The 27,932-nt window shown below is 38.4% G+C and overlaps 1 protein-coding gene across 1 annotated transcript; it reads left to right on the forward strand.

Annotated features, from left to right (window-relative positions):
* Positions 1-219: 219 nt before the first annotated feature.
* On the forward strand, positions 220-27,828 carry sotv (exostosin glycosyltransferase sotv). The gene is made up of 8 exons (XM_034973054.2): positions 220-929; positions 2,353-2,953; positions 3,806-3,964; positions 12,688-12,871; positions 17,380-17,539; positions 21,195-21,315; positions 22,617-22,775; positions 23,600-27,828. Exons 1-8 carry the CDS (start codon positions 391-393, stop codon positions 23,819-23,821), a joined length of 2,145 nt encoding a protein of 714 aa, XP_034828945.1. The 5' UTR covers positions 220-390; the 3' UTR covers positions 23,822-27,828.
* Positions 27,829-27,932: the final 104 nt, after the last annotated feature.

Here is a 27,932-nt window from a genome sequence, read left to right on the forward strand (position 1 = left end):
TCTAGAAACTGGCATACCAGATATATTATGCATGTGTATCAAGCGCTAACATTCTGCTAGTACCTGGCGTGCCAGCTTACCAGCACCTAGCATACCATTCACTGACATGTGTGTACATCACGGGCTTAAAGCATTTTGGAGGCAATTATTTTTGGGGAATTTCAGCTGAGTTAACTTGACAACCCGTAACTGAACTGTCAAATGACCGTCAGACTTCGCGACAGTCGACGACACTCGACAGGTCAACAGTTCTCAAAATTTATTGTGAAGCTTCAGTTTTTGTAGTGTTTTACAAATTTATGAAGTTTTGAATGAGAAATTAATAATCGAAGTACCTAATAATGGGTGCCATATGTAAATTAAGAATGTTAATATAATCGAAAATCACAAATGGCTGCGGAGACTCTGTTAAAAACGAGCAAGCATTCGAAGTATGTAACATCGTATAGGAAAATATTGTATTATAGATTCTTTGTGGGGCTGCTACTGTTTATTGTGGTGTCTCTAGTGTTGAGTGTTGTGTGTAATATATTCGTGGGAAGTGCGCCTCGTGTGGATTTCCAGGAAGCTGTGAATTTGGATGCAGTGAGATTACCTATCGTTTCTCTTCTAAGAAGTCCCATTCCATCGGTGCCTCGGGCTGCTAACTGCACTTATTGGAACTGTTTTAACGTATATAAATGTGGGAGAGGCGGCCACGACAAGATAACAATATACATCTATCCTCTGAAGGATTATAGAACAGAAGATGATGAAAGCATATCCAGGTTTTCTAGGGAGTTTTATGAAATTTTACAAACAATTAAGAGTAGTAAATATTATACTTCTAGTCCGGACGAAGCATGCTTGTTGGTGCCGAGCATAGACACTTTGAATCAGAACTATTTTAACAGTGAATATGTTTCACAAGCTCTCCAATCACTTAAGCAGTAAGTATTTAGTTTACAGATAAACTATCTGTACTACTTAGTTCATATTATAAGTGTGCAAATGTATATATCTATCTATCTCTGTCTGTCAGTTTGTTGACTTGTCACTGCTTGACCATTTAACTGATTTTGACAAGGATTGATACAGAGAAAGCTTGCATTCTGCACTTGTATATAAGCTATTTTTTATCCTGGAACATCAAAAGCTTTTCACTTTTTTTAAATCCCAAATTCACATGGACAAAGTTACAAACATCGTCTAGTAAATTATATATTATATTTAAGCCAGTGGTTTAACACCAAAGTTTGACAGCTGTGGTAAGGCGATCATAATCACCTACTTCTAGGAGTTCTTAACGCACACAGGACTTGTAGGTCAACAAATTTGGATTCCATATTCGCTACCAAAGTTGTATGTGAAACATGTAAATCTCGATAGTTCGTCTTCCGAAGAGGAAGCGTTGCTTTTGTGAAGTCTAGAAGAATCCAATAACAAAAACATTGAAATTTATAACTTAATGTTGAGGCTTCAACGTCAAGTTTTCTTTGATTTTACTTCACCTATAGTCTAATATTTGACATACCGTTGATTCAGGATCAAACCGAAAGTTCCCTTACTCACTTCACTGTGGCAACGCGTTCAACATGCAAAAAGCGCGCGTCACTACACAAAAACACATCTATACATGCCATAAATATCTATAGATAAACATTAAACATACATACTGTTTCACAAAATGTGATATGGAGTCATTATTTGCATGTCAATAGGCAATTTGTATTCATTGGCATACAAATTGGTTTTGTATACAGGAGCTTTGAATCTAATTAAAATACTGCATGCCTCATAGTGTGGACTTTTAAATTCTTTAATGGAAAAATAGTACTGGAAATCAGTACCCTTACTATAAATGCGAAAGTGTGTTTGTTTGTTGGTTTGTCCTTCAATTACGCCGCAACAGTGCAATGAATTAACGTGATTTTTTGCATGGTTTTTTATAAGTATGTAAGTACTTAAATATTTCTAACTAGCTGATGCCTGCGACTTCGTCCGCGTGGAATTAGATTTTTTGAAAATCCTGTGGGAACTCTTTGATTTTCTAGGATTAAAAGTAGCTTATGTGACTCTTCAGGTCTTTATTGTATGTGTATTGTGTAAGCATGGGTACCCATGCAAAAAATCACGTCAATCTGTTGCACCGTTGCGACGTGATTGAAGGACTAACCAACAAACAAACACACTTTCACATTTATAATAAGGGTATTGATATACTAAGCAGCTTTTGCTGATGATCCTATACTATAATATCACTTGTGCTTTGAGTTGTATGTGATTGTCTAAATTGATTAATTGAGCTTGACATTATCCTTGGACAATTTGTTCCATGTGTGTGCGAGTAATAATATCACATCTTTCTTTTAGTTGGAACAATGGTGAAAACCACCTCATCTTCAACATGGTGGCAGGCGTTGCACCAAACTACAACACGGTGGTCGATCTCAACACCAGCAAAGCGATTATAGCAGGCGCTGGCTTCGACACATGGACATTTAGATATGGCTTTGACATATCCCTACCTTTGTACAGTCACTTAGCACAAAATATAGACAACAAACAGCCGGAACAGAAAAACTATATGATTATATCCGCACAATTAAACATACCCGAGGATTACTTAGCTGAATTACAGAGTATGGCATCATCGTCTAACGACTTGCTATTACTCGATAGGTGTAAGATGTCTAGTGAAATAGATTATAAGCAACGTTGTGAATATACAACGGGAAGGATATTTAGTTATCCGGATGTATTGAAAGAAGGCATGTTTTGCCTAATAGTCCGTAGTGCGAGATTGGCACAGAGTATACTGATGGATATAATTGCATCGCAGTGTATACCTATCATCATTGCGGATACGATAGTGATGCCTTTCAATTCGCACGTAGATTGGAATAAGATAGCTTTATTTGTACCTGAGGAGAATATTAAGAGTTTGGTGAAAATAGTTCATTCAGTTAGTAAGGTAAGTAACTAGTATTAATAACTTCTTTTCTCTTTTCAATCGTTCACTCTTGACAGAGTGGTTGTGGCTATGAATTCTTCACTGCTGCTCGTGCGATCTCCCTCCAACGACTTCTGTTGGTGGCATTATGTGCACACACGGAGACAGGCGTGTTTGTTGCAGAGCGGATTAAGTCCATCCACCTAGTTGGGGAACGGCCACGTGGACGTGTGGCCTCCACTCGACCTTGTACCACGAGGTGTTCGATGTAATGTGCCCAAAGAACTTGAGGATTCGCAATTATACTAGTGACGAAAGTCATTGATTTATTGTCAGTTCTTTGAGGATGGAGACGTTTGTACGATGTCCATTAATAAACTACCTACCGGCAAAGTCGTGCCGCCAAGTGATTTTAGCGTTCAGCGAAACCAAAGTTTAATAAAAACTACCCCTTCCGTTAGCCTGCTTCCATCTAATGCAAAAACTATTACATAGTAAGACGTAAAACCTAGTGGTGGTTTGTGGTTTTTACTTGATTTTTTCTACCGAATCTTTATTGTCCTGATTTTGCATCTGAATTCTAAACCATTATTTTCTTAGTTAGTTCAACTTAGTTGGGATTTTTTATTACAACTTGTTTAATTAACTAGCTTATGCTCGCGACTTTGTTCGCGTGGACTACACAAATTTTGAACCCCTATTTCACCCCCTTAGGAGTTGATTTTTCAAAAATCCTTTCTTAGTGGATGCTTACGTCATAATAGCAATCTGCATGCCAAATTTCAGCCCGATCCATCCATTGAGCTGTGCGTCAATAGAACAGTCAGTCAGTCAGTCACCTTTTTCTTTTATATATTTAGTGATTTTTTTAAGGAGCGTCGTGGCGAACTGTACTGGCAGTTGCGATGGGTATACGAGAGGTACTTCTCTAGCATCGAGAAGATCACGATGACGACGCTGGAGATTATAAACGAGAAGGTGTTTCCGTTGGCCGCCAGGATGTATGAGGAGTGGAATATGCCTGAGCATTTGGTAAGTTCTTAGTTTTTTAGGGTTCCGTACCTCAAAACGAAAACGGAACCCTTATAGGATCACTTTGTTGTCTGTCTGCCAGTCTGTCAGTCGGTCAAGAAACCTACAGGGCACTTCCCGTTGACCTAGAATCATGAAATTTGGCAGGTAAAAAGGCAGGTCTAAAAAAATTAAATTGTGGTCATGAACTAATAATTAGTATTTTCAATTTTCGAAGTAATATAACTATACCTACTATGTAGAGTATTATATTATGAAAGGGCTTTATCTGTATATTCTAAAGCAGATTTTTATTTATTTTGATGCATAATAGTTTTTGATTTATCGTGCAAAATGTCGAAAAAATACCTGAGTACGGAACCCGCGGTGCGCGAGTCTGACTCGCTCTTGGCCAGTTTTTTCATTCTTGGTATCTACTCCGCACTGAGTCTGCGGCCCAGGTGGGAGCGGGTGCGTCCTGCGGGGCGGCCAGCGTGTAAAACTAACTCTTAAGGGGATTTGATAGAGATTAGTTTTTCGAAAATAGTAGACTAATCATACATCGAAGGCTTATGGTAATGAGTTTTCCGCGCATTATATTTATGCATCTACATGTTTTTCTATAAAGCTTTGGTCAAAAATACTCATTTACTTCATATTTGTGCAAATCTGGGAAAATTCAGAAAATTATCTTTCAAGAACAAGCACCGAGCACTCGTAAGAGTTTATACAAACCGAGTACTCGGCCGAGGACACTGACTCGCCACTGTACTCGTTAGGTGTAATCGTACCATTAGGTGGAGATCTATAGAGCGCACTTTGACTTTGCTCAGACTTAAGATACAGACAGAAAAAGTAAAGAAGAGGCAGACATAATAATTATTAAAACAACTAGATATAGGTAATTTCTTTATAATTTTACTAGATGATGCCCGCCTATCAACTATACCCATGCAAAAAATCACGTCTGTCTCACCGTTGTGACGTGACAAGCCAACAAACCAACAATCCAATAAACCAACAAACAAACACACTTTCGCATTTATAATATAGGTAGGGATAACATGGGTAGGTAATGATTTATTTATTTATTTTATTTATTTTATATCTAATTAGAACGGCAGTGCCACTTACACTAACTAGATGATTAATAATAAATTTAAATACAAATAAAGGTACAAGAAAAAAGACATAAAATACAAAACGATAAAAGATCAAAGAATTTTGAATATGTACGCTGAGAACATTGAATGACATATTCATGCAATGCTCTCAGCGTACTTCAGTAACTCCCGAACCAGTATTATAGACCCATCATTAAATGGGTCCCATTGAGCATTATTGTCCAAAAGCGCGTTGAATGATGCTAATGAACGGGGTATAGGTGACATAGATCTAGCAATAGTGCGATGATGTGGGACCACGAAAAGTTTATTTTTTCGTGGACGAAGATTACTGTTGGATTCAGGGACACGTATGCGACACAGTTGGTTATGAAGTTCTGGAGCATTAACATCTCCTCGCAAAATTTGACACATAATTTTGAGTTGGTCGCAAATGCGTCTGACCTCCAGGGAGTTGAAACCTAAGCAACCTAACAGAAATTTGGTTGGGTATAGGAAAGGATAATATCCATAGCAACGTTTATACAGGTATCTTAGGAAGGCCTTTTGTACTTTTTCTAATATAAGCCCGTACTTTGCCTCGTACGGATGCCAGACACAGGTGCTTGTTTCGAGCTTGCTTCGGACTAAGGCGTAATATAGTAATCGTATTACCAAAGGACTATGGAACTCCCGAGAGTTGCGTAGTACAAATCCTAATCTTCGAAATGAGTCAGCTGCTACGGTGTTAATATGGTCATGGAAGGTCAATTTTTTATCAAAAATTACACCTAGGTCTTTCATGTTCTGTACTCTGGGAATAGGGATTCCATCCATTTTATATTCATGTATCAAAGGATACCGAACTTTACCAAAGGTCATAACTGAACATTTGTCACGATTGAACTCCATTTTGTTCGCTTTACTCCAGTGATATACAGCTGTAAGATCGCATTGCAACTTGAGACAATCTTCGATAGAAGTAATTTCGAATATAAGTTTTAGGTCATCTGCATATAGCAAGCATTTTGCATATTTTATAGATTCTGGAAGATCGTTTATCATGATTAGGAAGAATAGAGGTCCTAAGATAGAGCCCTGGCTTACACCGGATCGCGTATGATATGGTTTAGACTCATATATGCCATATCGAACGAATTGCTGACGGTCACGGAGGTAGTCTGATAATACATGTAGGAGCTGAGGAGAAAGACCAATAGCACTGAGTTTTTTTAGAAGAATATCGTTATTAACTCTATCAAAAGCTTTGCGGTAATCAAAATAAAGTGCATCTGCTTGATGGCCTCTATCTAGGCAGGACGATATGTATTCAGTAGCTGTTAATAAGTTGGAGTTGACAGACTTCTTAATCCTAAATCCATGCTGTTCGTCACATAGTAAATTACTGATTTGCCGGCTTATCTCTCTATGCACAATTCTTTCAAATACCTTGGCAGGCGTTGAGAGAATAGCTATGGGCCGAAATTCCTCTACGGACGTCGTACCGGTTTTTTTAGGTATTGGTGTAACTCGGGTCAGCTTCCATTGAGAAGGATATTGTCCAGTCTTTAAGATTAAATTAAGTACATGACAAAGAGGGAGACTAAGATATTTACTACACATTTTCAAAACATCAGCTGGTAAGTTATCTGGTCCAGTTGCGCAATTTACCTTCAGTTTATCAATGCCATATTTTATGTCCGTCACTGTAAACTTTGGGATGTGGCATATAGTACTATGATGTGTTGTCAATTAATATACAAAGCTACCAATAGGTGGCGCTGTAGGGCGAAACATCACGACTAAACAGCATTTAATGTGTGCGTATAAGCTAAAAATCAAGATATGATATGCCCCCCCGGTGACGCTGTAGCGGCCAGTAGGGCCTACGCAGCATAGTCAATCCGAAACAACACAAAAATATGATATGTATAGATATGAAAATTAGTTTTCTTTTGATAGGTGTGACAACTATTGACAATAATTTTTGGACTTTATACCCTTTTGGTATCAACTATCGATAATAACTATCCAGCCCGTGTGTGTGCATGAGACGATATTTTCCGACCTAATTCACATTATTTCAATTTCCCTAGAGATCTCTAATTTTTTGAGAACTAAACCATACCTATAAATCTTTTTCTTGAATCATTCTATCTACTGGTGTTGCGTAGTTTAAAAGATCTACGCGTTCATACATACATACATACAGACAGCGGGAAGCGACTATATTTTATACTATTTAGTGAAGTCTAACAGACCTAATTGACCAGAATTGTATAGAAAAATGATAAATAAATAAATAAAATAAATAACCTTTTATTTGGGACCATAGCGCACAGTACAAAACAGAACAACACCAGACAAACGTACATAAACAAAACAAAAAAAAAAAAAACAACAAAAAACAAAGCATGAAGACAAAAAGGTCACAAATACTTAACTAATACGTACGGCTTTCCATGCATTTCAACCGAGAAAACCACCGCACTTACTTAGCTCCTATAGAAAGTGTACGACTGTACGTGTATAGAGGCGGCGAGTTTCCCAGCCGAATTGCATGGAATTACAGTAAAATTAATCTAAAATAAAATAAAATAAATGTCTGACATAAACCCGAATGCGTGTCTGTGGCGCATAGCTGTCCCAAAAAAGGGAATTGCCTCAGCGTAATGCTGTAGTAGTGTGTGTGGGGATAGATTTGGTATTCATATCTAAAATCCTACTGGCTTATAAAAGTCTCAAGTCACCCGTTAATCCGACGGCACGCCGGAATCCGTAGTGACGAAGATGATAAGCCCATTATAAGGCGAAGGCATTGTACCCAGATAACAGCGCCGGAGCTGCTTCTGTGACTAACACTAAAAATAACTAGCCTATCTGAACACTACGACACTACGGCCTGCGAGCCCTTGTAGACCAGGAGACGACCGTTAAAAGTCCTGCGCGGTGCTTCACTATCTCAGTGATCGACACTAAATGATAGCCATTCAAACTTATTTGACACTAGCTGATGCCCGCAACTTCGTCCGCGTGGATTTAGGTTTTTAAAAAATCTGGGATAAAAATGTCCCTCTCCCGGTCTTAAACTATACCCATGCAAAAAATCACGTCAATCGGTTGCTCCGTTGCGACGTGATTGAAGGACAAACCAACAAACAAACTGTCGCATTTATAATATAAATAAGGGTACTGATTGGTTGATTCTACATTGCCAAAGTGAACTAGAGTGAGGGGTCTCTCTGTTTGATTCTGAATCGACGATATGTCAAATAGATATGTATTGGCCATGGTATGGTATGGTATGGTATGGCTATGGTGACATAAAATGAAGGAAAAATAGGGCTACTTTAGGGCTACCTGCATCAAATTTACTAATATTTGACGCCTGCCAGTGACGTCGACGCCTCGACGTTTTGTTAGGAGTTCCCTAACTGTCCTGCAGGCCTAACATGCGCCCCGCGAGAAAATTTTGTCTACGCATTATCTCGTGTTTCTTCATACAAATAAGACGAGTAAATGTGTAGACAAAATTTTCTCGTGGTGCGCATGTTAGCCTAACTGAACTGGCTGCTTCAAAATAATAATATTGTGAACTGTGACATTGCTGCCTCAAAATAATAATTAAAATAATTTTGGATCATTCTACATTGCTGCTTCACTGAATGATATCAAAATATTTTTTCGTACAAAACCTTCGATGGATTAAAAATAAATGCCAAATGAGTCATGGCTATCATTCAGTATTGATTACTGAGTTAGTGAATAATCCTGCTGATATGCCTAAGAGATTTTATTAGAAAGTGTTCGCAAAGTGTTCCTTTACCGTTAAAGCAAGTGATATTTACTTGGTTAAAACACACATATCTCTGAAAAGTTAGAGGTGCGTGCCCTGGATCGAATCCCGACTTCCCGAATAGGAGGCCGACGACGTTTTAACCACTATTACCCCTCTCTATTAGAATAAAGGTGCAAAAATAAAATTGACTTTACTAAATCAAGTTTTTCATAGAGAAAGAAATATATTTCAGTCCAGTTTCTTTTTTAATAACATCGTAGAACGCTTCGCGAGCACATTCGTTAGGCATTAAAATAAAATATAATTTTGACATGAATAAAAACATTCCTCCACGCCATTTTCTCTTCAGATCACAATCATTAAAATGTTCACTTTTAATTAATCATAAAATAGTATTTGGTTTAGTACTTCAAACGCAATATCATAATCCGTATACCGTAACACGCGTGATATATACCAAAAACTGGCCAAGTGCGAGTCAGGCTCGCACAACGAGGGTTCCGTACTACAGTCGTATTTTTTCGACATTTTGCACGATAATTCAATAACTATGATGCATAAAAATAAATAAAAATCTGTTTTAGAATGCACAGGTAAAGACCATATGATATGATACCCCACTTGATATAGTTATCTTACTTCGAAACTTGAAAATAATAATTATTAGTCATGACCACAATTTAATTTTTTTGTGTTAAGTAACCACAAATTCACTTTATTCAGATTTTTCCCCGAATGTCTGCTATAAAACCTACCTGCCAAATTTCATGATTTTAGGTCAACGGGAAGTACCCTGTGGGTTTCTTGACAGAACGACAGACAGACAGACAACTTTGTTTGTTTGTTTTTCCTTTTTGAGGTACGGAACCCTAAAAAATAAAGATAAAGTTAAGATGTTTATGGTTTACGTCAAACTAGGTTCTATCTGGTGTCCCATGGGACCTCATAGTTTTTTATTGATTGCTTCCCACTAAGCCTACGATTTCGTCCGCGTGGACTACACAAATTTCTAATCCCTATTTTACCCCCTTAGTTAGAACATTCAACCCATTTTCAAAAATCCTTTCCTAGGGGTGTCTATGTCATAATAGCCAAATTTCAGCCGGATCCATCCCGTAGTTTGAGCTGTAATATGGATCAGTCAGTCAGTCACATTTTCTTTCCCTCCACAGTCCAAACTGCACATAAACTCTCAAAATTCGCACTCACTCATTATAATATTATTATAGACTAGCTTATGCCCGTGAAATCGTCCGCGTGGACTACTCAAATTTCGAACCCCTATTTTACTCCCTTAGGGGTTGAACTTTCAAAAATCCTTTCTTAGCGGATGTCTACGTCATAATAGCTATCTACATGCCAAATTACAGCCAGATTCGCCCAGTAGTTTGAGCTGTGCGTTGATAGATCAGTCCGTCACCGTTTCATTTCATATATTATTTAGATTAGATTATACATATAATGTGTGCGGTACATCGAAAAGATTTTAGCAACGCGTATATCGAGCCTATTATTGAATTGATATTGTGTCGAAGACGCACGGACAGATGGTGAAATTACAAAAAAAGGAAGATTTGTGTGATATTTAATCACGTGTGAAGAGGCTTAAAGCTCAGTGAAATTTAAAGACCAACTCTTTGACTATAACGCTTATGTAAGGAGAAACATTAAAAATTTATCGCGTGCGCTGTAGACAAGGAAAACATCGTTAGATGTGCATGTACATGTGCAGAGAGAAATTGTGTGACATATATAGTCTTGTTTACGTGTCAGTCACTTGCATAGATTAAGCAGCGGTAACTCAAGTGCGCAATTAGATGGGTTACTGATTTTGTTTTACCAAAACAATGAGTACCCATATTATAAATGCGAAAGTGTGTTTGTTTGTTGGTTTATAGGTTTGTTGGTTTGTCCTTCAATCACATCGCAACGGAGCAACTGATTGACCTGATTTTTTACATCGGTAAAGACCTGGAGAGTGACATAGGCTACTTTTTATCCCGGAATACCAGAGTTCCCACGGGATTGTTCAAAAATCTAAATCCACGCGGACGAAGTCACAGGCATCAGCTGGTATTACCTATAATTCGTGTTCCTTTTAGGGCCCCTTATTCAGAGAGTAATACGGAGCCTTATTGACTCTGCCGTTTGTCTGTCTATCTGTATGAGTGATCGTCCGTCCGTCCGTATGTCACGGACCACTTAGTACAAAAATTAGAACGATTTCTTTACGAAGAGTTAACACCCCCTATTTCATATTAGAAATGTGCATTTTATGAAGACACTGTATCTAGTGGTCATGTTCCCAATGGTTGCCACTTTTCGTGCATAAAATTGGCATTTTTCACGAATTTAAGTGAGCAGTTTTCGCGCTAAAATTACCTGCATGCAAGGCTCTGAACTAGGTATAATGTTTGTTCTTCATGAAATAAATTGAATTTTGAATTTTACAAGATTAGAACCCGAGTATATTTTGAATTTCATTGGTTTCTTGGGAGCAAAACTAAGGTGGTGTACCTAGTTGAAAATTGGGTTTAATCATGATAAGCGACCGCTTTCTTCGGAACATTCTTAATTGAGCCATAATTTGTATGAAGTTTTCTTGTTAAAGTTTCAACAATGCTCTCGGGTAGGCCCATGTTCTCCGGCCGGCGCTAAAGTTTAAATAAACCACTTGAACTATTGCATAACGGATAAGGTCGGCCTCTGATCCGATCGGCTATATTTTTTCTCGAGGATCTCTGTATTTTATTATGGGGACCGATCGCTTTGAAAAATTGAGTAGGCAAGATTAAATCGCTTTGGAAAATACGAGTTTTGCTTACTTAGAAATTTTCAAGGAATCAGATTTCTTTAAATTTTGGCCAGCTACAAACTTTGTTGGAATTAGTGGATCTAGGAAGATCGAACTCTATAATAGACTATCTTCCTATCCTTGCTTTTGACACATTTGAAATCTTGACTTACATTAAGAAATCCAACTTTAAAATGCTTCTTATAGTGCCCGTCTCCTATCGGAGGTTGGCAACCAATAGGGCTATTGCACATTGGACGCTGGTGTGCGGAATAGAGATACGGGTACTCTTCCCGTACCATTTGGCATAAATTCTTGAGCCACGATGTTCTTCTCCGGCTAGGTGGTTTTCTTCAGGCTATTTTCTCATGAATTCATGAAGGAGGTCATAACTTAAGAGTATGTACCATAAACAGTTTAGCCGCAGTTTAAACTGTCGTTAAAAACGTGCGTGGTGCTGTTAACCGCCGTTTAAATCGTGCTTGAAGGTTTTGCAATAAGACCCTTACAGTCTCACCACAAAAACTTAAACAAGGTTTCAACTAAGCTTAGACAATTGCGTTTGTAATGAGCTTAACATTTGTTATAACCGCGCCCAGAGTTTAATAAGACCCATTGTCACAGAGTAAGGATAGTATGTTATGACCTACCAGAGGTTCGATGAAGCCTATAGGAGCTGGAGCAATCGTGCGGTGAGGTAGCGTCCCGAGATGGTTCTAGAAATTCCGGGACCTGTATGGCAGTCGTTGGGCTCGTCATTTACGACGAGATCAATTATATCTAAATATTAGTTAGTTATTATAAGTATAAAAGGAAAAGGTGACTGACTGACTGACTGATCTATCAACGCATAGCTCAAACTACTAGACGGATCGGGCTACTAAAAGCCGTGCAGATAACTATTATAACGTAGGCATCCGCTAACAAAGGATTTTTGAAAATTCAACCCCTAAGGGGGTGAAATAAGGGTTTGAAATTTGTGAAGCCCACGCGGACGAAGTCGCGAGCATAAACTAGTACTTTATGTACGCCCTTGTTGTCTGTCCAGTACGGCCCAGTGAACCCGCTGTTCCTGCCGGTGACGGCGGCCAAGGCGCCGGGCTTCACGGCAGTCATCCTGACGTATGACCGCGTGGACAGCCTGTTCACGCTGGTGAGGCAGCTGGTGCGCACGCCGAGCCTCGCCAAGATACTCGTCGTGTGGAACAACCAGAGGAAACAGCCGCCGCCATGTGAGTTCACCTTTATTCTTCGTACGCCATCTTTTCAAGGGTTTTCATCGTCTGCATCGAGAAGGTCAAGGTTCTTCATGGTTTTCATTGTCTGGAGTAACGAGAAGAAATAACCGCCGCCATGTAAGTTGGCCTTTTTACTTCGTATTTAGTTCTTTTTCAGGAGCTACGAAAGGTTTTTTCCAAGTAAACTTTTTTTCTTTTTTACAAGGCGGACGTAGCTAGTGCCAAATGTTTTTAATAATCTTCGCCGTGTGGAAGAAGAACCAAAAAAAACAAGACTCAAATCATCAATATATGAATGGGAAAGGTGACTGACTGATCTATCAACACACAACTCAAACTACTGGACGTATCTGGATGAAATTTGTCATGCAGATAGCTATTACGACGTAGGCATCCGCTAAGAAAGGATTTTTAAAAATTCAAACTCTTAGGGGGTGAAATAGGGGTTCGAAATTTGTGTAGTCCACGCGGATAAAGTTGCGAGCATAAGCTAATAGTTTATAAGGTATTTTAGTAGGAAGCAACTCTGAATAACACAACAAGTTTTTAGTGTAAAGTCAGTTTGAGCGGGGGATTTGTCGAAGCGTCAAGATTTTGCCCCAGGATTTCGCATGCTTTCCAGTTTCGCTTTCGACCCGTTTTCAGCGTTGCCTTTACTGTAAACAATAATTGTGTTTATTTTGTAACTAACGCAATGCTTAAAAGTAATTTTAGCTTGTGTAACGTTTTAATAATAAATATAGGGTTGGCGAAAATAGGCTGATTTTTTCTGTCTAAATAAAGTGGAGACAGGCGGATATGTGTTTAAAGTTGGGCCCTTTGTAAGAACCATCTATGAATAGCAAATAAGTCTATAAATCTCTTTAGTGTAAAGTCAGTTTGAGCGGGAGATTTGTCGAAGCGTCAAGATTTGGCCTCAGGATTTCGCAAGCTTTCAGTTTGAACGCGTTTTCAGCGTTGACGTAGCGTAAACAATTGTGTTTATTTTGTAACTAACGCAATACATTGGAGTAATTTTAGCTTGCTATATGTGTAACGTTTAATAATAAATATAGGGTTGGCGAAAATAGGCCGATTTTTTCCTCACTACCCATATTATTATAAATGCAAAAGTGTGTCTGTTTGTTGATTTGTCATCAATCAGTCACGTCGCAACAGAGCAACGGATTGATGTAATTTTTTTGAATGGGTATGCATAAATTTAACAAATTAATTATTAATAATTAAAGTTTGATAAATTATTAACGTTCAAGGGTGTCTGGCGGGGTTCCCACAACACTAAGTATCTGGCAATGCATGACGTGATTTACTATTCTTAAGAAAATATAAAAAAAATAGACTTTATACCTACTTTAACGTAAGTAAGATTTTTTACACCTTTATTCCAAAAAACACCATGATCCAAACAAACGTTCCTCCCAGTGTTGGGGACAATACGCAGAGAAACTTTCAGTTTTATAAAATTAGGAAGGTCTGGCACGCGCTGGCTCTTAGGCCATATTACATAGACAAACTTTATAGTTCGATGGGTTATAGGTGTATAGAAAACAAAATACGTTAAAAGCAAGTGTTAGATCACGGCAAACGAGTAATCAATCTAAATATATAAAAGGAAAAGGTAGACTTACTGACTGACTGACTGACTGATCTATCAACGCACAGCTGAAACTACTGGGCGGATCGGGCTGAAATTTGGTATGCAGATAGCTATTATGACGTAGGCATCCGCTAAGAAAGGATTTTTGAAAATTCAACCCCTAAGGGGGTGAAATAGGGATTTGTAATTTGTGTAGTCCACGCGAAGTCGCGGGCATAAGCTAGTCTAAATATATAAAAGGAAAAGGTGACTGACTAACTGACTGATCTATCAACGCACAGCTCAAACTACTGGATGGATCGGGCTGAAATTTGGCATGCGGAATAGGATAGGCATCTGCTAAGAAAGGACTTTTGAAAATTCAACCCCTAAGGGGGTGAAATAGGGGTTTGAAATTTGTGAAGTCCACGCGGACGAAGTCGCGAGCAGAAGCTAGTTTAAAATAAAACCTTTTATTCAGGTCATACCGCGATCAATTCATACCTCTATCGACGTTTGATGGTCACGAACGGCTATCAACGCGCTTGAAGAGGTTTGAATTGATCGCTCCAATATACCTACCTACGAACAAGTTTTATCGGTAGCTCAGTCTGCCTCGTTGGTCTAATAGCTAGGTTCCAATCCAATCCATCACCCTGTTTGCGTCCACTGCTGGATATAGGCCTTTCCAAGAGCGCGCCACCAAACACGGTCCTCCGCCTTCCTCAACCATCCGCTCCCCACCACCTTCTTCAGGTCATTGGTCCAGCGGCTTCCCACACTGCGCTTACCGGTACGCGGTCTCCACTGCAGAACACGTCTGTCCCTTTGGCCGTCAGTTCTTCGACAGACATGACCTGCCCATTGCCACTTCAGGCCGCTAATCCTTTGAGCTATGTCGGTCGCTTTTGTTCTTCTGCGAATTTCCTCGTTCCGGATTTTATCCCTGAAAGTGATACCCAACATAGCTCGCTCCATAGCTAGGTATCATATATCAACTCGGATCGGCATCGCCTCAACTCAAGCCGTTGTATTCATAGACTGGACTGCGCTCAAAGACGCCTAATAATGCACCCTAAAGGGCCTTTGTGCACTCATCCGTATTCGGTTCGTATCCGTGATTCTTCGAAGTGGCCGTCATACAAATACGTACTCATTCGATTCGTATTTTTACCAAATACTATATACCCCACTTGGTATAGTAGTCTTACTTTGAAAGTTGAAATTGTAATTATTATTTGTTCATGAACACATTTTTCTAATCGGAGGTCGGGGGTTCGATCCCAGGCACGCACCTCTAATGTTTCGGAGTTATGTGCGTTTTAATTAATTAAATATCATTTGCTTTAACGGTGAAGGAAAACATCGTGAGGAAACCGTCCCTGCACGCCTGAGAGTTCTCCATAATGTTTTCAAAGGTATGTGAAGTCTACCAATCCGAATCCGCACATGGCCAGCGTGGTAGACTATGGCCGAAACCCTTCTCACTCTGAGGGGAGACCCGTGCTCTGTAGTGAGCCGGATGGGTTCATCATGATTATGATGAGGCTCTGACAGACTAACAGACAGACGGATAAATTCACCCAACTTCACCCTGAAACTGCCTTTTTTTGGTTACTTCGGTTGTGGTAGTTTCGAGCCCTAGTAACAGATCTCAAACTTGAATAACAGTCGAGAAACACTAAAACAGTTTTCAATGAGCGCTCAATTAATCTCATAAACGATATTATACATGCAACTTGTTAATGTCCATTGTTCTGAGAGTGAAATTGCGCTGAATCGAGTTAAAATCGATTTTAACCCGTCGGCACAAGGCGGGTAATCGAGTCAATCGAATTATTACATTAACATTTATACGTTAAAACTTTTTTTCAAATCAACGAACGATAGTTGTGGTATGCTGTATTGCGTTTTGATTGCTGATTTTTTAAAAACGTTTTTAAGTTAATGTTCAATGATTTACTTGAAAAATTAATTCTATGCCTCATACTATCTACGTCATAAAACAACAACTGTATTTCAGTTTTCCACTTTCATAGTACCACGACTTTCGAAACCTTCGCATTTTTGTATGGAAAAATTCTTTGATATTTAAACACAGAATTTTTCCGTATAAAAATGCGGCTATTTATCTAAAATTCGCTCTTCAGGTAACGAATTGAACCTTTAATTAAAGGCTGGGTCTCCTCTTAGAATGAGAAAGGTTTACGCCATAGTCCTCCATGCTGGTCGAGATGCTTTGAGAACATTATGGAAAACTCTAAGGCATAAGATTTCCTCACGATAAACGAGTATACTGGGCTATATTTAACTTTCTATACTTATAGTAATTTTCTAATGATCATTAATCTCAGTCAAGTGCGAATCTGTCATAGACACTGATTTCTACTAATATCAGTGCGCTGGACTTGCGATTGCCGACCTGTTTTTGAAGCAACTAGATTTTCGCCATTGTGGCGCTGACAGCAAGATACCGTCATGTGAGCGTAAATGTTAGTGATAAGACATCTATCAACACGAAGAACATGTGCTCGATTAAGGTAAAACGACAGCTACAATGTCACGATCGCAATCACCTCTGATGCTCGATTGCGGTAGAATGACAGCTACAATGTCACGATTGAGATTGTAATAATGATTGATGCAGGTTTTACGAAATCGACCTACAGATTGGTTGACGTTGGCTCACTATGGCTGCAATGCATTGTTGCATCAAGAATTGCACAAATTCACCCAATCACAATAATTGAGATTGGAATAATGATTGATGCAAGCTTTACGTAAATTGACCTACAGCATTCGACACTGTCAAGTGTCAAAAAAATAAATGTTATTTTATATAGCATACCTTTTCGAGCGTGTAGTTATATGTCCATACCACAACACATCACATACATATAAATTAATCTGTCACTTTCTCTTGCAGCGTCGGAGTGGCCGGTGGTGAACAAGCCGTTGAAAGTGATCCGCACCAAGCAGAACAAACTGTCCAACAGGTTCTTTCCGTACGACGAGATCGAGACCGAGTGCCAGCTGACCATTGATGACGACATCGTCATGCTGACGCCTGACGAGCTGGAATTCGGGTAAGATTGCTAAGGCTGGCGTTTACTATAGTCGACGAATTTTAATTTACAGGTTTTATTTTACAGGTCGTAGGTAAAGTGCGAGCGAAACAGACAGATAACTCGACGACTCAGTTTAAAATGCGTCGACTATAGGCGCGCCCTGAGTCGAATCGCAATAATTTGCCATTTAGGCCATCATTTTTTTTTTAAATTTAGACAAACATTAGCCCTTGTCTGCAATCTCATCTTGGTGGTAAATCTAATGCAGTCTAAGATGGAAGCGGGCTGACCTGGAAGGGGTATGGCAGTTTTTTATACTCATTTTTTTATTTTTTTATTTATTCATATTAATTTTACAGAGTTTCCTACATATCTATCTCGCCAAACTGGTGGGCCATTTTCATGCTCCTTTGGTTTCTACACGGCATCGTACCGGAACGCTAAATCGCTTGGTGGCACGGCTTTACCGGTAAAGTGGTACGGTTCTTGCATTTCACAAAGGCGAGTGACTCATGCTTGTGTTTAAGTCCTATCGGTATTACGTAAGGTACAGTAAACGTGTGCGTTTGCCAGCGTTTGCTCGCGACTGATTGGTCCGACATGCACGCACACGCACGTAATGTCCGTGTATACGACGTAACCACAAGTAAAGTTCACTCGCCTTCGTGAATTGCAAGAACTGTAACTAGCCACGGCCTAAGCCACCCACCAGACCAGACCAGAAATTTAGAATTTATAAAATTCCAAACACCTGCCAGGAATCGAACCCGGGACCTCCCACTAATAAGACCACAGTGCTTACCACTGCGCCAGGGAGGTCCGTCTCCACGGGCGAGAGAGTCGCGGCGATAGTTTCACTGTGTGACAAAATTGTGGAGATTGGCCCATAGAGTTTGTTTTTTGTTGAATTCGGTGCCATGGCGAGTCTCGCCGTGATTTCTCCATTTATGTATATTTTTATCAATTTTATGAGTACTACTTCCAATGTAAATTTAAATTACAAACCAACTCCAAGTGGTCCAATTCTGCACGGTACATAGCACGTCCCGCTCTGCGATAAGAGGCGGCCCATTTTGTCTGATTATTGCCACACACTATTTTGCTTCAATTTAGCAATCAGTACATTTATACATTGATTACGATTTGTTCAATTAATTTGTTACATTGTAGGATCGGTGTTGTATTTCTGAATACCAGAACTATTTTATTTTTATTATTAGCATGACGAATGCGACAATGCTGTTTTGTGACACAGCGAAAGACCATGAAGGTGTACAATGTGTGTTATTCGGTCTATACTATCATCCATACTTCCATACTAATATTATTAATGCGAAAGTCTGTCAGTCTGTCTGCTAGCTTTTCACGGCTCACCCGTTTGACCGATTTTGATTAAATATGGCGCAGAGACAGCTTGCATCCCGGGGAAGGACATATGCTACTTTAGATCCTAGAAAATGAAAGAGTTTCCACAGGATTTTTAAAAACCTAAATCCACGCGTACGAAGTCGCGGGCATCAGCTAGTAGTTTATACAAATTCAATCAAGATTGCCTCCTTGCAACGATAGCATGACATCGAATGAGTCAAATATCGAATTTATTCAACTACCTTCAATAAATAAATTAATAATTTTAAATGATTTCTTTTTAATTGTTCAATTCAAATTGTAAAAATAACCTAACAAAAAGGACGAAAAAAACCGTGAAGGGTGATTAACTATAATAATAGAAGCAATTTAAACAACGAAATGAATAGAAAATTCAATAAAAAGAAGCCATCAAGTAAAATATGATCGCCTGTCACGACACCATAGTGCCGGGTTTTCTTTGTCACCTCAACTACTCTAGGCACTGACCTCTACCAATACGAGTACGCTAGACTTGCTATTCATCATCATCATCATCATCATCATTATCAACCGATAGACGTCTACTGCTGGACATAGGTATCTTGTATGGACTTCCACACTCCACGGTCTTGCGCTGCGTGAATCCAGCGGCTCCCTGCGACTCGTTTAAAGTCGTCTGTCCTTCTAGTGGGGGTCTTCCAACGCCGCCCTTTCCGGTCCGAGGTCGCCATTTTGTAGCACCTTCGGACCCCCAACGTTCAACGGTTCTTCCAACTATGACTTGTTATTGCCAACATGTTTTGGAAGCTACTTGATTATCGCCATTTTGGCACTGATAGCAGCAATGAGCGTCATGTGAGCGTACTTGGAACTAAATAGTGATGAAGACATTTGTCAACATAGTGTCAACATGAAGACCATTTGATACTAAGTGTCAATTTTAATTCCGAGGTACGCTCGTTGGGGCGCTTCGAATCGACAAAAAAAATAACTGTGACATTTTGTCAGGCACACCTTATCTAGCGTGCTTGTTATTATGTCCATATCTGTGACTCAATGTCATAATGGGATTACAATTACAAATAATGTAAATTCACCTCTAACACGCAGTGCTTTGGGGTTAGTTTTGCTCAACTCTTTATCACTTTACGTGTCGTGACATTTTGGATCTAATTTCTTTTATACCAGTTATTTAGTTAACTTGATGGATGTTGTTTTCAAACTAGATGTAATAAGTGGTCCTATTGTTTCATTATGTCGTGCCTTAACAGAAATTATATGCTTTTATCATGTTACCTACCTGTTCAAACTATGAAGTTTGAATTTTTTTATATTAAAACTTGAAAGCCGTGGTTAGGACGTCCGCCTTCTAATCGGAGGGCGGGGGTTCGATCCCGGGCACGCACCTTTAACTTTTTGAAGTTATGTGCGTTTTAAGTAATTAAATATCACTTGCTTTAACGGTGAAGGAACACATTGTGAGGAAACCTGCATGCCTGAGAGTTCTCCATAATGTTCTCAAAGGTGTGTGAATCTCCTCATTTCTGATTTGATCACTTAGAGAAACTCCAAGCATAGCTCTCTCCATCGCCCGCTGAGTGACTCTGAACTTTCTTATGAGGCCCATAGTTAGCGACCATGTGTCGGATCCATATGTCATCACTGGCAACACGCACTGTTCGAAGACTTTGGTCTTCAAGCACTGAGGAATTTTGAACAGGAATACATCTCGAAGCTTCCTGAACGGTGCCCAACCGAGTTGGGTTCGATTCGGATAAAGCTTTCCTTTGCGAGATCGCTATTCCAGCACCTTAGGACTATAACATTTAACAGTTAGTGTGTATATTATTTTTACAGTACGTAAAAATAATATACACACTTACTTACACACACACACACACACACACACACACACACACACACACACACACACACACACACACACACACACACACACACACCCACACCCACACCCACACCCACACACCCACAAAATCATACACCCACACACATATGCATACACGCCATGTGAATTTTTATTTTATTCTATTTTATTTTACTTATTTATCTTATTTTATTGTTTAATTTAGATTTTATTATTAAGTAATAGTTAGATACTCAATAATTGTATTGTAAATTAAAAAAAGCTTATGTAACAGGGAAGGCACTGGCTCCCATGACACAGTTTATACTTCTTTGGGAGCCAGTGGTCAAAGTCTTATGTGTCAAACCTTTTTTGCAAATAAAGATATATGTTATGTTATAGTTCTTGAGGATCCTATATAATTGTTCAAGTTAAAACTGTACTTGTGTATGGTTCCAGTTTCGACGTATGGCGGGAGTTCCCCGACCGGATAGTGGGGTTCCCGTCGCGCTTGCACGTGTGGGACAACGTCACCCACTCGTGGAAGTATCACAGCGAGTGGACCAATCAGATATCTATGGTGAGCTATCCCTTACAGTGCTTATTGCACAACTAGCTTATGCTCGCGACTTCGTCCGCGTGGACTACAAAATTTCAAAACCCTATTTCACCCCCTTAGGAGTTGAATTTTCAAAAATCCTTTCTTAGCGGATGCCTACGTCATAATAGCTATCTGCATGCCAAATTTCAGCCCGATCCGTCCAGTAGTTTGAGCTGTGCGTTGATAGATCAGTCAGTCAGTCAGTCAGTCAGTCAGTCAGTCAGTCACCTTTCCCTTTTATATATATAGATTTCACAGGTAGGCGACAGGTCGAGATGACAATCGGGGAGGAAACGTCCCGAAAACCCGCACAGCCCGCGCGCTAACCCGGTGCGGGCGAGCGCGAATAACGTACGGGTGTGCGGGGCGTCCCCCCGCCTCATACCCCGATTGCCATCTCAACCAGCCCCCCGATTGTGTAAGAATAACCATTTCATCGCTATCGCAATCGTCAAGAAATTCTGCCCTTTGATTGGTTGATTCGCTGTTTACATTTTTTCACAACCAATCAAAGGGCAGATTTCTTGACGATTGCGATAGCGATGAAATGGTTATTCTTACACAATTGGGGGGCTGACGTGTTCTTTATTTCACATTCGATCCAATTAAATAAAGTTTGAGTCGAAAGTCATCGTATTCGACAAAGATTATAATTTTTCACCTTTATTATTTTTGGAGTTATGTACGTTTAATGCAATTAATTAACAATATCACATGCGTTAGCGGTGAACGGAAACATCGTGAGCAAACCTGCATGTCTAGGAGCTCTCAAAGATGTGTGAAGTCTGCCAATCTGCACTTGGCAATAGGGAATATGCATGTAATTTTTTTATAATTTTAATTCACTTTTTTTGTTATAACATAGTAAAAATATAAATACTGTTTGAAATTCTCAATTTTAAAAAATAAATAATATTTATAACATTGCTAAAATTTGATCTGTTTTATCCGCCATTTTACGCGGGCTTTAAATGACGTCACGATTCACGTCAGTCACCTGTCACGTCATTATTACTATAGGATACGGTTACGACGGAGAATTTGAAAACGTGAATCGTGACGTCACGTTTCGTTTCGACTTTCCGTTGCGTTTCGCAAATGTGAATTTCGCTCGCTTGTTTTGCACTTTTTAATTAATAATTTATGCAATTCAAAATTATTCGGGATGGAAAAAAATCGAGTAAATTTAAACCACACGCATATTCCTTATTATAGAGCCTGCTCTTTTTGAGAGACCGTAGCCTTCTTATAATAACTTTTTTTTTTTTAATTCTTTCCAGGTGTTAACAGGCGCAGCGTTTCACCACAAGATCTGGTCGTGGTACTATACGCACAAAATGCCGGCGGAAATTCGCACGTGGGTGGACGACAACTTCAACTGTGAAGACATCGCCATGAACTTCCTCGTCGCCAATGTTACTAGAAAACCGCCTATCAAGGTATCTTTTTATTTCCATTGCCAGAAACCAGGTGTAACCATGAGAACGCTGGCAAAAACGAAGACAGGTAGTACTGATACCACAAAAAAACGCGAAAACATCTCACGTCAGTCAGATGTTTTCGCGTTTTTTTGTCCTAGAGGTCTACGAACGTTACGTAAGTAGGCCACTCGGAGTCAATGACGCGTCGTAGGCGACCAATACTACAAGCTACATACGAGCATGTTTTTGCATGATTTTTAATTAAATTTTAATGAAAGATGTACTCAGTATCTACATTTCGCTTTTTTTTGGTGGTTTTAATAAAGCAAACAGGACTCGGCGATTTTGGCAGTAAAGCGAGGTTTAGGCTAGCAAGAACTTCTTGCAAGTTATTCGGCAAGTACTTGCAGAATTATTTACACTACGAGCAAAATTGTAAATGTACATACATTTGTGACTTGCGGCAAGTCCAGCAAGTTACAAAACTTGCGGAAATGAGCTTGACGTGATTGTTTACACGGTAGAAATAGCTTGCGGTAGTCTAATCTAAACCTCGCTTTAGTGCTGAAGTTTAATTAAAAACTGCCATACTCCTTCCAGGTTAGCCCGCTTCCATCTTAGACTGCATCATCACTTACCACCAGGTGAGATTGCAATGACACCATGGTTTGGAACCCTCGTAGCTTTAGTTTTAAGTTTGCGTAATAATTATCACCACTATATCTTACAAATCTAACACCATACCAGACAATCAATACGAGTAATTTATTACCTATTTTGAATAAATCATTTGACTTTGACTTTGACTTTGAATATAAAAAAGACCATTTTGAATTTTCCAGGTGACCCCTCGCAAAAAGTTCAAATGTCCGGAGTGCACGAACACAGAAATGCTCTCCGCAGACGCGCGTCACATGTCTCAAAGGTCCGCGTGCATAGAGCGGTTCGCGAAGATCTACGGACACATGGCCTTGAAGTCCGTGGAATTCCGCGCGGATCCGCTGCAGTACCGAGAAACCACGGCCGGAATTCCGCACAGGTACCCCGACATCGGCGCGTTGTAAGGTAACGTGGTTTGGGCCCTCTGGCTTAGATTTATCGCAGTAGACAGAGTTTTTAAGCATTTTCTTGAGGAACATAAATTTTTTTTGTAGAGCATTTAACTTATTTTTTGAGCTCCGGAAAATCCGCGAATCTTAAAATCTGGAATTAACTTTTGGATTGGACAACGCGAATTCCAGATTTCAGACAAAAGTACTTACCAAAAATAGTGCTATCTAAACCATTATTTGTCTGATCTGTACTATTTGTCTGTTTTTATTTAAAACTTAATTCGGCTTTTATTTTAAAAAACCGAACGAAGTATTTAGAAGTTCCATAACTATAGTTTCGGTAAAAAAAAATGATTTTAAGTAACTTTAGTTTTAGTTTTGCAAAAATAAAACAATTTACCTAATTTCTTATATTCTCGGAAATGTCGATTATAAAGAGGGCCCACGCATATCGTTAAAATGTATTTTAGTTTGGAGTTCGGACAATAAATAAGTAATCGCAAGAAAAATTCGTAAGGCTGTACGCGAAGTAAATGGGAATCGTCCCCCAGAACCAGGGTATGGTATAGGTATGTAGATATAACTGCCAATTAATTAGTGTTAATTTCACAAAAACAACTATTAGTGTTAATTCGGCTGTATACAAATCTCTAAAGAGCTTCCGAGACGGTCAAGCGGTTTGACGTCAAGCTGTTGGTGTAGCTGAGTTTGTTGTGGGCTCGTCTCAGACCTGGGCGCGCTTGGAACCCTCGTAGGTTTAGTTTTAAGTACGTATTAATAATCACCACTATATCATATCATCTTACAAATAAAAATTTATGACAATCAGGAAGCGTAAAATTTTACCAATTCTGAATAAATGATTTGAGTTTGAGTTTTGAGTTTGCAGAGTAGTGGCGTAAGTTTAACTCAAAACACATTTGGAATATAAAATAGATTTATCTAGCTGACCCGGCGAATTTCGTACCGCCTAACAGTCGATTCTTTAATTTTCTATTTTTTTTGTACTTATTCTGCTATTCGGGACACTGGGTCAGCTAGAAACCCCTCCACTAACATTTAAACTTTATGGTACGGTATTAAAGTTCAAATTGACTTTTAAGTATTATTACGAATCTTTTGTATGGGAATATAGAAAAGTGTTGTTTTCAGGCAATTTTTTTAATTTTTCTCTCCGTAAGAACCATCCTCAAGGTACTTCAAGGAATATTATAAAAAAAGAATTAGCGAAATCGGTTCAGCTGTTCTCGAGATTTGCGATCAGCAACACATTCAGCGATTCATTTTTATATATAGAGATTACATAGAAAATTGAGATTCATTCAATCAAGAAAACAGAAAAAACAATGAAGTGTTCATTGTTCATGACAACTCTGTCATATTCAAAACATACTTCTATATTTGACCAGTCAATTGTAACCAACCTTCTTTTACAACACAAGCACGTAGATTTTTGCTTGAGCCAAGCATTTGGACCATATTCAAAGTTTGCTTGATGCTTAAGTCAAGCATTTACGTGCTTGACGCGTGATTGATGGGATTTTATATTTTTGCTTGACGCGACGTTCGGACAGCGTTCGAGATACGAGGAAAGTGCCGTTTGCTTGATCAAGCCACTTGACGGGCGCATCAAGCTCGCATCAAGCAGCTTGATCAAGCAAAACATCTACGTGCTTGACGTCAAGCCGCTTGAACGTCTCTTAAAGCCAAGGACACATCGTCATCTCTTACAGCGCATAGTGGTTGTTCCACACGCAACAGTCTTTACTCTTTTCTTTTTTCCGTCATAGTATTCCTGATTGAAACGATAACACTATTTTCTGAACGTGTCAGTTTAGTTTGGAGATTTGTGTCCAACCGGATTAGCAACATTGTTCATTTACTTTTATTAATTCGATTAAATATGCTTCGTTTAATGCAAAACGTTCTATCGTGAAACCAACCATGATATGGGCCGCCAATTTTTGACTCGTAGCTGTCAAAAAGTGTCGATTTTATGTAGTCTATGATACACAAGTGAATTTGTCTTCGCTTTCAAAATACATTGTATAGTGAAAACACACTTTGAAAACACACTCGCCATATTTGCTCTATGTGTCAACTGTCATGTTGAAAGTACGATTGTAGTTCTTAATCTAAGGGTAAATCCATGGTAAATCGTAATTTTGACATGACATTTGACACGTAGAGCATATATATGGCGAGTACGTTCTCAAAATATATGCATTATATGACCTTATATAAACAAGCACGTTTTGCATTAAAAGTAAAAGATTGAAAAAGTGAAACTCGCTTAACCGTATTTTTTACTCTGTGCCATGGATACCTACTAAGATACTAAGAAACTGTCCGTCTTATTTTTTATTTATCGAGACAGATTAAAAATCATTTGGGCTATTTAATTAATCACATAATTTGTTGGCGAAAATATTTTTATATTTTCTTATTTTTTTAGATATGTTGTAACTCTATTTGAATGTTGAGTTCATTTTTTTTATTTCGATGAATATTTATGTAAATATTTTGACATTTTATTTAGGCGTCGTAATTATTCTACGTATCATTAACAAACTATAAACAGAACCTATGTTTTTTTTACAAATATTGTACCTTTAATTAATGAGATGAAATAATTGAACCAAAAAATCAAATGATATTTATATCAAATATCATGATTTAACTTTTTAATCTTGACTGTGCTAAAAAGTACTATTTTTTTAACCTGTTTTAACATTAGTCTGTTATTTTCGCAGATAACAGTAAACATGGTATAAAACCACAGAGTAAAAACTTTTGTGTTCATATTATAAAGTCGCCTATTTTGAACAACCTTATAACTTGCCATTCCTTTTTTTATTTAGTATTCAGTTAGGTAATAATTTCAAGACAATAAACTTTAATTAATACCCTCGTATTAATTTTATGTCAATTTTAAAATATCAAGTGGAAAACTATATTAAATACTATATTATTCTTAGGACATATGTTATGTTAAAACACTAGGCATGTATTTAAGGAAATACATTAAAATTGTATGTATCAATTTCGTCGTCAAAAAAGCCATATAACAAAAATTACGGATAAAAAGGGCTAGAACGCAGAACTGTAAAAAAGGTAATAACCAAAATCGTTATACAGTGCGACAAGGCTCTCTTGGCACATGAATGACATTGACGGGGGGGGGGGGGGGGGGGGGGGCGCTGTTGGAGAACAAAGGCTTATCCACAAATATGTCCAGATATGCAACTAGTGTGGCCCCCTCAATCCCTCTCGAAGCAGAGGTACTTACTTATGTAATGTTATTATTTATTTATTATTATTATTTAAATCAATTATTTCTTTAAAATACTTGAGTCAACATAACCTCACTTCACGTTGTTTGCCAAATACTCACGTACAAATTAATTTTAGCAAACAAAAAAAAAGTGGCCACGGTGATAAGGACAAAACATAATCATTTTATCACGTTCTAACAAGAGCTTAAATGCATTTAGCTATCTCGCTCTAACAGTAAGTGTCTCAATAGGGCTACTTCTAATAGTCCTTGTTCTGAGGAATGAGGAACAAAGGGGACACTTGACGGCAACGTTAGTTCCGATTTCCGCCACGCGCCAAGATAGCCTTGTCGCACTGTAATGAAAACGACTATGCGGTGGAGTGTGGACATTAAGCGATAAGATTTTATTTCCTGTTTGGCAATAAATTTAATTATAAATTATTAATTTTAAAACACCACTTGATAAAAAGATAAATCTCATATTGTACTGTTACAATATCTAGTTGCCAAAATGAATTGGTGAATAACTAAATGCTGTACTAGAAAAGAAAATTAATTAGGTGATCGTTATTTGCACCACTTTTAAATATTTCTATTGGAATTAACCATTTAATTATTTGAATTTTGATGGCAGCTATATTATAATCTTAATTCTTATTATTTATTACACATTATCATTTGGACTATTGACAGAAAGTGAAACTGATAAAAATGTAGCAAAATCTTTAATACAGTACAGTATTGAGTAATTGAAATAATATTATTATGTAACTTATACTAAAGTATTGACTTTAGTATAAGTTACATAATAATATTATTTCATAAAAAACTTTAATATAGTTTGGG

Source organism: Maniola hyperantus, chromosome 11 (assembly GCF_902806685.2).
Source record: "Maniola hyperantus chromosome 11, iAphHyp1.2, whole genome shotgun sequence".
Classification (NCBI taxonomy): Eukaryota; Metazoa; Arthropoda; class Insecta; order Lepidoptera; family Nymphalidae; genus Maniola; species Maniola hyperantus.

What these genes read in the sequence shown, in the direction of transcription:
- sotv (XM_034973054.2), top strand. Translation starts at nt 391, where the DNA reads ATGGCTGCGGAGACTCTGTTAAAAACGAGCAAGCATTCGAAGTATGTA. An exon ending in TAGTTCATTCAGTTAGTAAG is followed by an intron (nt 2,954 to 3,805) that starts GTAAGTAACTAG and finishes GATTTTTTTAAG; the next exon opens with GAGCGTCGTGGCGAACTGTA. An exon ending in GGAATATGCCTGAGCATTTG is followed by an intron (nt 3,965 to 12,687) that starts GTAAGTTCTTAG and finishes TTGTCTGTCCAG; the next exon opens with TACGGCCCAGTGAACCCGCT.